The 10,467-nt window shown below is 34.4% G+C and overlaps 3 protein-coding genes across 7 annotated transcripts; 2 read left to right on the top strand and 1 right to left on the bottom strand.

Annotated features, from left to right (window-relative positions):
* Positions 1-2,069: 2,069 nt before the first annotated feature.
* On the top strand, positions 2,070-3,061 carry LOC130506721 (protein CASPARIAN STRIP INTEGRITY FACTOR 2-like). The gene is made up of 3 exons (XM_057001403.1): positions 2,070-2,305; positions 2,554-2,600; positions 2,743-3,061. The coding sequence occupies exons 1-3, from the start codon at positions 2,224-2,226 to the stop codon at positions 2,860-2,862; spliced, it is 249 nt and encodes an 82-aa protein (XP_056857383.1). The 5' UTR covers positions 2,070-2,223; the 3' UTR covers positions 2,863-3,061.
* A 111-nt stretch (positions 3,062-3,172) lies between these two features.
* On the bottom strand, positions 3,173-6,366 carry LOC130506719 (BEL1-like homeodomain protein 6). Of its 3 annotated transcripts, none has more exons than XM_057001402.1 (5): positions 5,887-6,366; positions 4,860-5,568; positions 4,230-4,594; positions 3,995-4,055; positions 3,173-3,912 (listed from the first exon to the last, which is right to left on the bottom strand). In XM_057001402.1, exons 2-5 carry the CDS (start codon positions 5,508-5,510, stop codon positions 3,391-3,393), a joined length of 1,599 nt encoding a protein of 532 aa, XP_056857382.1. In that variant the 5' UTR covers positions 5,511-5,568; positions 5,887-6,366; the 3' UTR covers positions 3,173-3,390. The 3 variants fall into 3 exon arrangements, with proteins under 3 accessions (XP_056857382.1, XP_056857381.1, XP_056857380.1); XM_057001401.1 differs by having other exon boundaries at positions 4,860-5,621; XM_057001400.1 differs by having other exon boundaries at positions 4,860-6,366.
* A 2,259-nt stretch (positions 6,367-8,625) lies between these two features.
* LOC130506718 (squalene synthase 1-like) lies at positions 8,626-10,467 on the top strand (the record flags this gene model as incomplete). Of its 3 annotated transcripts, none has more annotated exon segments than XM_057001397.1 (9): positions 8,626-8,753; positions 8,828-9,117; positions 9,196-9,238; positions 9,322-9,411; positions 9,502-9,577; positions 9,724-9,793; positions 9,893-10,042; positions 10,144-10,248; positions 10,336-10,467. In XM_057001397.1, coding segments are annotated over 8 exon segments (861 nt in total), but the record flags the coding sequence as incomplete, so codon positions are not given.

The raw sequence follows: 10,467 nt of genomic DNA on the forward strand, positions 1-10,467 counted from the left end.
TATATATATACATATTAGACATATATATAATATTTTATTAAATATATATAGAATTTAATAGTGTTATAATTTGTGTTGTACTTGTTATTGGTTTGTATTTAATCTTCTTTCATTTTTACTATAATAATTTGCCTTATCATACTTTTTACCTTTTAACTTATACACATAGTTATGCTCTTTTTCAAAAAAAAAACTTATACACATAGTCTCGTAAAATGTAATATATAAAAAACATATTTAAAAAATCTACTGACCATATGCCACCATTATTTGGTTGTTTGAACAAAAAAATCATGTTCTTGCATAATTGTGTATGTTGTGATATGATGTAGGTGAAGAGTAAATATATGGAAGTAAAGTTAGTGATACGAACATGAGCCTATGTTGGTCTATGCCACAATTATTTGGTTTTTGGAAGATCAATGAGCATAAGCATACACAGTAAATGAGTCGGATATTTTTTCTCTTATGTCTGGAATGATATGAAACTCGTTGATTTAAGAGTGATTCAGATTTATATGATCTAATTATATTAAGAGATTAACCAAAAATATTATAAAAGTGTTAATGATTAGGTTTAACTAATCTATGTTGGTTAAGATTTGGTTTAATTTAAGTTGGTAGGTTGCATTATATAGGAGGCATGATATATTCTAGCACCAACTATGAAAGAGTCCAAAATTTAAATGAGAACTTCAAATAGTAGATAATCCCTAAATTAATAGATTAGATTAAGCCTTTTGAAACTCAGAAGCTTATGAAACATCGTAATGTGCATGAAAGCAAAGCTAATTAATTGTAAGGCCCAACATCTTAACAGATAAGGCAACCACAAATATTATAAAGCCTCAAAATTCGAAAACATAGGCCCGAGTTATATGTTTGAATCTAATGTCCATCACACGTAGTACTAAGCTTGCGTCAATAATCTAACAATCCATGGGCCATTCATCGGTTTATTGTTTTTTTAATCGTATTGTCTCTGTGTCGCATCAATTTTTTCTTCTTACTAAGATTTTACCATGTTTTTTTGTGTGGAGGGTAAAGATCTATGTTTCCTTAGATCTCATCTAGGTGTCCTTCTTTATTAGGATTTTTAGGATCAAACACTGATTTGGAGATATGATGTGTGCTTATATGGGTTTCGTTTGTATGAGGATTTGTGTTCATTGAGCTTTTCCCTCTGGATCATAGTTTTACTGTTAATTAATTAATAAATTTAATATATTAATAAACATGATATTGTCACTTACTAGTCAAGCTTAATCAGAAATTAGTTATGCGCGTTTTTGACGAGATTAGTCATGGGTTTGTTGTGTGTATCCTATGGTAGGATGTGCACTTACACTAGCTTAATAAAATATTTTGTGACAAAACAAAACCGAGATTAGGAATCGTGACAGTACGGTCATCCTCCACTACATCATCTTTACATCCTATTTTTAGTGAAACCATTAGATAATACGTCGAGAATTTATCACAGTGACGAATGAGTCCATTAAAGCAAAGTTCAAACAACTATGTTCCCTTTCCATGATCTCAATTAGTCAGCTATCCATTTATGTTATTTATTCTGACGAATCAGTTAATCAAAGCAAAGTTTAACCAAAAACTACTTTCTCCTTTCTCTAAGTTCAATTAACAATCCATTTAAGTTTGATTGCATATATATATACATTTTTATTTTCAAGGATTCTATTTCATTACGAATTTGTGAAAGTTATAATCGTTTCTTTTCTAAAAAAAAGTGGAACCCATTCATATTAAATAATCAAGCTACTAACTTCTTTAGACTTATTGTGGCCAACAACAGGAAAGTGGCTACCTTTTAACTTTTGGGACTTTTTCTCTAATCCCACCATTTTCATGAACAATTAATATTTATAACCTAGAAAGCATTATGAGATATTTTCATTAATTAGATGATTTATAAATCAAAACTATAGTGCTATTTTTATTCTTTTATAGTTAATGCAGACTTATTAGAAACACACAAACTAATCTCTAAAGGTACGTAAAAGTTAGTTTTGTTTATTTAAAAGCGGAGTAACTTGTAATGGTGGTATTTCCTTAGAGATTATATATAGTGAGTTAGTGACAAACCAGATGCATGGGTTTCTCTCTGATATAAGGCGTACGTATCTAAATCAACAAGATATAGTTTAAAAGCACATCAAACACTTTCATTAACTTGCTTTTTCTCATAGATAAGAGTTGAAGAAGATGTATTTATTACAATTTGTGAAGAAACTAGGTTTCGTCTTTCTTCTTGTTTCAGCTACAATGTTTGCTTTCTCTTCCGCAGGTTTTTTCCTTACCTCTCCCTCGCTCTCTATCTATCTATCCTTTGATTGAAGCCTTTCTCCTTAACTTCTTGTGCCTATTACTTGTTCAGCTTTTAGAAAATAAGATTATTACATGTGCTGCACATGTGCGTTTGTAAACACTTGATGGTTAATTTTTAGATATGTTATGACATTATGTTACTTAGCATTATTTGGAGTATTTAATCTTGGATATTGAAAACAAACAAATCTCATCAATTTTTTGTAGGCCGACCATCCATTCTAATCTATAGCCAAGATGATATTCATCAGGAGGTTAGTCGTCGTTTTAAATTTTTAATTCATAAAAATAGATGTAAATCAGAATGATATGATTTTTGAGAAATAATCATCACATGATTTTAGTAACTAAAATAATATGTTGGTGAATAAAATAAAATGTTCTATATGTGGACAGTTGGTGGAAAGAAGGATACATGAACATGAGAGAATTCTGAGGATGAATTCAAGAGACTATGGTCAGTTCAGTCCTACACCAAAGCTTGTCAGGCCTCCTTCCAAGCTTATTCCCAACTGATCACATGATTCATATGATGGATTGACTGTATATAGATGCCAGACTTTATGAGATGTATAATGAATATATAACTAAAGACTAACATTTCAATAAGTTTCAACATGTCCTAGTTATCATAAGAATTTGATGATATGTTATCTTGTAAACGATAATACAGTCTTTGTTCATAGGAGTGTGAGTTTGGTGAAAATTTATATCACTTTATCACAACATTATATGGTTTGGTTATCATGCAATATTGCAATTATTGGATGATAAGGCATTATTAGTGAGCTATTATTATTTACAACTAAAGAAATAAATCAAGAAGTATTTTCAACTGTTTTTTTAAAGCTTCCACTAAGTTCAAATTCAAAACTCATGATTGTGATTGTTGTACATTTTCTTACACAAAAGAATGTTTTCTTTATACAATTATTTCTGAATATTTTTTTCTCTGACCAAATCTTCCACTAGAGAATTGAGTCTGATCATAACATTCACGCATGCACACATACTCCTCTTTATTCCTCTCCGTTGCTTTATTCTTCAAGCTACAAAATCATGTACCAACTGTGAAGAAGTTATCCGGTTCTGGCGACTCTCAGGGTTTACATACTCCATCTCAGCTCCAGGGATGACATTTCCATAAATACCAACCCCTGGAAAGCTGTTGTACGCCTCACTAGACATAGCTACAACATTTTCACGCCCTTGAGAATTTTGAAGTCCTAGAGTTAAAGACACACCACCACCACCAAATCTTGAAATCTCAGCCACATGATATGAAGGCTCAACCGTCATAAACCTCCCACCATCCATTTGATGACCGCCCTGGACGATGCCACAAGTTTCCACACCATAACCATGTTCATGATCCGGTTTTGTCCGGTCTTGTGGAAACTCTTGAGCTGGATCTTCATCATCAGCAACAATAGGACGTACCTCAGACATTTTTGGTGTATTTTCAGAGGACGAGTTGGAATCATTCTCTGTGAATTCCTCCTTATATATTTCTTCCACCATTGGCTTCCATAAACGCACACGCGCATTTATAAACCAGTTTGAGACCTATTACAAACGTGCACATCAATCAATAAAGAAATAAAATTATAAAGAGTTATGAACAATCGTCAAGTAAAGCATTTAGTACCTGACCCCGGCTCAACCCTGTTTGTCTTGCTAGCATGATCTTGTCAGAATCCTTCGGGTAACTATACATGTTTCCAAACAGTAACAGTGTTATTTACAAAAAAAATTATATGAAGTTTCATGGATTTCGAACTCAAAACCAATAGCCTATTATGGATCGGTGCAAATCACTTATATATTATTTATATTCCATAGGAGTTGAGCTTATATTCTTAAAAAGTCCGAAAGATACTTACGGGTGAAGAAAATGTTCAAAGAGCCAAGCACGGAGAATCAAAACAGAGTTTTCAGGTAGACCACGTTGAGGCCTCCAAGCCTGAGGTTGCATGAAACCTCTTTGTTGTCTTAAATGTTGATCAACGTACTTAAGCCGGCTTATGACCCCAACTCCTTTCCCATCTGAACCATCTTGTTCCCCAAGGCATTTTCGTGTCACAATGATTTGTCCTGATATTGCATCTCTTAGGCTTCGGAAATGGCGTGAAATGGTTTGAAGAGCGAGTGCTGTGTATGGCTTAGCGGCTCCATAACCTGCTATCACATCGAAGGAGGATACAACTATCTGCATCTGCTGGTAATATTGCTTATATCTTCTATCCACCTTATACCAAAATCAAATACAACAAATACAATATGATTAGATTATACACCAAATGATGCAACATTATGGATGGGCTTGTTAATTCATGCTTTTGCATTTATTTTTGACTAAACATTTTCTATAATAAATTCAATGTTTGCATTTAATATATTAAACTGATGAATTAATTTGAAAAAAATATTCTATTATAAATGCAAAAGCAATTAAACGAAGCCTATCAAGTAGCTACTGTATGATAAAATATGAGAGGTTTCATTGGCATTACCTCATCCAACATTGACAAGAGTTTTGTCAACTTGTTATGCATTTCTTGTTTCTCTGATTGAGAGATCTCAGCGGGAGGATTCGTGCTTGAGTCTTGAGGGTTTTGATCCGGTTCTTGAGGGTTTTCTTTGTTCTTATCTCCCTCTGGCTGAAACTGCTTCAAAGATTTCTTTACATTAACAGCTTCATCTAGAAGCTGTTGAGCTGCCTTGAGATACTTTGAGTTTGGAATTGTTCTCACAACATCCACATTCGGAAAGCTCTGTGTTGCATACTCATTGCCTCTACAATGCTCCTCTCTTGGCACCATTCTCTGATGGTTCATTTGGTGAATAGCAGGGAGAATCTGTGAACCGAGGCTAAGGGACAATCCCTGACCAGTCTGATGAACTCCTGTAGGGACTGCAATAGGGCTCATCAGGTGGAAACCGCTCCTGTCACTCGCTTGATCTCTCCAAGAACCGAAATCTTGAATGTCCTGCATTTGTGAAACTCCACCAAATCTTGAATATACTTGCCTCTCTTGTGAGGCTGAGACATTGTTAGCTTCAGTGCTTTCTCTACCGGCTACTTCCTCGGAGTAAGAAACTGTAGGGTTCATGTGGATCATTGCGTTTCCGGGAGGAAACCTAGCTTCCTGATAATTCTCCATCGAAAATGTAGCAATTCAGTGTGTTTCTTGGATCAGTTGAGTTCCATAGTCCTTTGTCCTGTGATCAGGTCATAGAAGCAGCAGTCTGAAAGCTTCAGATCAGACACAAACCTAAGTTTTTCATCATTCATCAAAACAGATCCTTTACAAAATTTCATCTTGTTACAAGAACTTTGTAATAGAAGAAATGACTGAAATTAATGGCAGATTAGAAAAATAATTGAAACAGGGCAGGGTGCTGAGTATAACTAAAAATGATGTAAAATTTGATCATCTTGTGATGACTATGCATGCAATAATGGAGATGTAAGCATAATCCAGAGAACACCAAAAAAAAGGAGTTGAAAGAGAAATAAAGATAGATTAGGAAAATCACCTGGATATCAACTACTACTTTGTTGAAGAAGACAAACCAAAACTTAGACAGAAATTTTTTTAAAATGAAAATGAAAATGATGATCCCAAAAATTATAAAATGTGAAAGATTTTGTTTACGCCTTTTCTTTTCTTATAGTGATATATAATTTGAATTCATCATCTCATTTTAGTGCCACACGTGAAAGACCCATATCATTCTCTCACTCTCACAGAAGAAAGAAAGAAAATAAAACTTTTTATTTCTTATTTAGTGAAAAATAAAGTGGAAAAGCTATCAAATAAAGACTCTGGTTTGTTAAGAATCTTGCTTCAGAAAGCTATAATCTGGTTGGTGCTTGAACTTGCTTGTTGATTCTTGGAGTCAAATCATTGGTAAAGAGAAGAAAATTGTAGCGAAAATGTTATAAATGTCTGGTTAAGGTGTTTCTATCCTTAACAACTAGTTGGTCGACCTAAACCCCTGTGCTCATGTTTCTCCTAATCCCATATCTTATCTCTTTTTGTCTATTGATTAAAAGTTGAAACAATATCCACCATACGATTACATTCTGAAATTTTATTTTCTTTATTTAAGCTGAAAAGTATTAAAAACGAAGATGTTGTCGTTTCTTCAAAACTTAGGAAAAAACTTTAGTCTCTAATTTTGGTTTTTGAATTGCAATTTATCTATGTTAAAAATAATAAATTCTAAAACTATCACATACCTTTCCAACACAAACTATAAAATTAGGTAAAATGTATTCTTGCCAAAATAGTTTATAATTTAATGATCTCATTTAGTATTAGTGTTATGTCATTGTTATATCATAACTAGAGTTTAAACTTTAAATTCATACATATGCGTATATGAATTTTAGAAGATAAAAGACTTTTTGTCACTGAAAGACTAATGCAGCATATTAGGTATTTTTAGCATTAGCTACTTTGCTTTTTAAGTAAGCTATCTATGGTTCTTCTTCCATGTCTTTATATTATCTCCTTTTTTATATATACAGATATTTTTTTTTGATCAAGTACATTTGTGGACTATGTTAGTCCAGACTCCAGAGGCGATATAGTTGCATACAACTATCAAAGAAACAAGGGTCCCAAAGAAATAACAAACACAACTATTCTTGTTTTATTTTTTTGGTTGTAAACACCATAAGTGCCCCGTTTTGCCCACTGAGTTTTGTCTTTTCCTATGAACACTTTGTAGGTATTTGTGGATAGGTACCTTTTCTTTCAAATGTTTTCTAGTTTTAGCATTCACTTTCTTGTTTGACAGAAGTCTATATACTCTATATCCTAACTTGGTAAAAACTAAAATATCTTTAGCTGATTTTTTCATGGAAACCAGCTAAATGACATTACTGACTAGAACCGACAAAATAGTTAGTTCCATGGAGATATGGGGTTGTGGGACTTGCGAGCATCAACATAAACACAGAGAGGTTGGATGTCTTGGAAAGAGATAGGAAGTTGAAGGTAAATTTATGAAGAAACATAAAATAGTAGGGTAGATAGAAATAGAGGAAAAGTTGTCTGACCTGGGACAGATGGTGCAGCGAGAGGGTCAGAATCAGAGATGAGGTAATAATAATACAAACAATGGACTTGTCTGAAAAGAGAGAGAGAGAGAATCTACTGGTGGATACGAAGCGAGAGATCTTGTTGGGCCAAGAGAGCTGTAATGTCCCCCCCAAGCTTTTTTCTCTTATTGTTGTCATTCTACAGTTTAATTATTTTCATAAGGAAAAAACTTAAAACATGCTATAATCATTTGGTAAAGTAAAACTATAGCATTTTGTTTAAAATCAAAAGATTATTTTTATCAGAAGAGTAACAACCATCTCTTCAATGGGATTTCAACAGTAGAGCGTATTATCGGTTATATACACCAAAAGTACTTGCGCTTAACACTACTAAGGATAACAACATGCATTGCTCAGTACTTAAGGCCAACTCACATCCAGTCTTTGGAATATATCGGCCTGTAAGCCCAATTAATGATAGTACACTTACATTCCCATGTTGAGAATTCACCAAACTCTCTACGTCAAGAGAACAAAAGTCTAAAACCAACGTTCCCAACGAGAACGGCTGATCAAGAAAGCAAGCAACAAAATTCACGGATTCGTCAATGCTTACAAAGACAACCACCACCAAACAAAAAAAAATTATTGGTTATGAGTCACTGCTAAAATCTATGATAGATATATTCAACAACATCAGCTTCTCCATTTGAATTCAATGCTAACTCAAGAACCATAGTTATGAACTTCACTGAGTTAGCATCAGACAGAGACCATGCTAACCGCGCGACAACGCAACCAGGTTTCAAGTGAAAGAACACGGAGACCTCTTGAGGTAATTAAGACCTTAGCCATTACTCTTTTCCCGAGTTTCCTCACCCTCTGTATATCCAGTTTCTTACACCCGTTCCCCGGAATCATCTCTTCTTCGTCGCCATTTCGAATTGTTTGATTAGTTAGTTAGTTACCAAGGCGGCAAAAACAGAGAGAGGTAGTTACATTTAAACTGTAGGGGGGATACGTAACTAAAACCAATCATTTTGCCACGTCATCGTTCGTTTGCCGTGTCAGCGTTTCTCAGTTTTGGGCCTTTTGGCCCAGTAAATCAAATCGATGTTATCCACTAGTTTTACTTAATTCTCTTTTGCCTTAACTTGTAATAAAATTTAACCAACTTGTAATAAACGCTTATCTTGTAGTAAAAGGTAACTTAACCTTAATTTGTTTTTTAAAATAAATAAAATAACGTGACCCTTTGTTTTCATCGATGAATGAATAAACAAAAGCTTGAAGAAAAAAATCCTGAATTTAGAATTACTCGCTGGCGGAATCAGATCGAACCACATCGAAGGTGAGGATTGGATTCATCCTTCGCAATTTCTTAAACTGATTGTGTTTGGTTCAATTCAAAGTGTGTTGTCGCAGAAAAAAAAAAGAAAAAAAAAAGAAGGCATTGTTGGTTGTCAGTGATTCCATTAACAGGGGAGCTCTGTTTCTGAATCGAATTTCAGAAAAAAAAAATGGGGAGCTTGGGGACGTTTCTGAGATACCCTGATGATATATATCCGCTCTTGAAGATGAAACGAGCGATGGAGAAAGCAGAGAAGCAGATCCCACCTGAGCCTCACTGGGCTTTCTGCTACTCTATGCTCCACAAGGTCTCTCGAAGCTTCTCTCTCGTTATTCAGCAACTTGGCACCCAGCTTCGTAACGCTGTACGTTTCTTCTCTCTCTCTATCTCTCTGTGTATAATTTTGTGAGTAATATGTCTTATGCAATTGCATTTGGTGTAGGTGTGTGTGTTCTACTTGGTTCTTCGAGCTCTTGATACTGTTGGTTAGTGTCTCTCTCTCTCTAAAATAAGCAAAAAGCTTCTGTCTTTTGCAATGTGTTCATCATTCTTGTGTTGTGTACTGCAGAGGATGACACTAGCATACCAACTGATGAAAAGCTGCCCATCCTGATAGCCTTCCACCGCCACATATATGATATTGACTGGCACTATTCATGCAAGTTTTTTTGAACACTCTCTTTACATCTCTCCATCTTTCTATATGTATTTACCATCCATATTCTTAACTTATGGATTCAACCTTTAGGTGGTACGAAGGAGTACAAGGTTCTAATGGACCAATTTCACTATGTTTCTGCAGCTTTTGTGGAACTTGAAAAAGGGTTAGTTTACTTAGTTCTCTACTATTTTCCTCTATGCCCTTCTGTTTTTTTTTTTGTTTTAGACCTTTTTGATTTGTTGAAACTTTATGGGAAATACTAGTAATTGTTATATATATATAAACCAATACCTTTGTTTGTAAATGAAGGTATCAAGAGGCTATTGAGGAAATAACTAAAAGAATGGGTGCAGGAATGGCCAAGTTTATCTGCCAGGAGGTCTGTAATTGTAACATTAAACATATCTGTTTGTGTTCTATTATTACTTATATTAGCGTGAAGAAATGATCTTTTTTTTTTGTGTGTAATGATGCTTAGGTAGAGACTGTTGATGACTATGATGAGTACTGCCACTATGTTGCTGGACTTGTGGGTTTAGGTCTGTCTAAACTCTTCCTAGCTTCCGGATCAGAAGTTTTGACCCCAGACTGGGAGCATATCTCCAACTCTATGGGTTTATTTCTTCAGGTACAACAACAAATGTATTATATCAAGTGTAGAATGTGTTTACTCCTCAAATCTTTTATATCTTTGAATAATTTGGGAAAAACTGGTCGTCATATTTGCAGAAAACAAACATTATAAGAGATTATCTTGAGGACATTAATGAAATACCAAAGTCCCGCATGTTTTGGCCTCGCAAGATATGGGGCAAATATGCTGCCAAGCTCGAGGTACATATCTCTCAAGCTCTGATCTTACTCACATTTGACTAGTTTCTAACAATGCTCTTCTCTTTTTTATTATTATTGACAATGTAGGACTTAAAGTACGAGAAGAACTCAAATAGTTCAGTGCAGTGCTTGAATGAAATGGTCAGTAATGCTTTGACGCATATCGAAGATTGCCTGAAATTCATGGCTTCGTTGCGTGATCCTTCCATATTTCGGTTC

This window comes from Raphanus sativus, unplaced genomic scaffold (assembly GCF_000801105.2).
Source record: "Raphanus sativus cultivar WK10039 unplaced genomic scaffold, ASM80110v3 Scaffold3587, whole genome shotgun sequence".
Classification (NCBI taxonomy): Eukaryota; Viridiplantae; Streptophyta; class Magnoliopsida; order Brassicales; family Brassicaceae; genus Raphanus; species Raphanus sativus.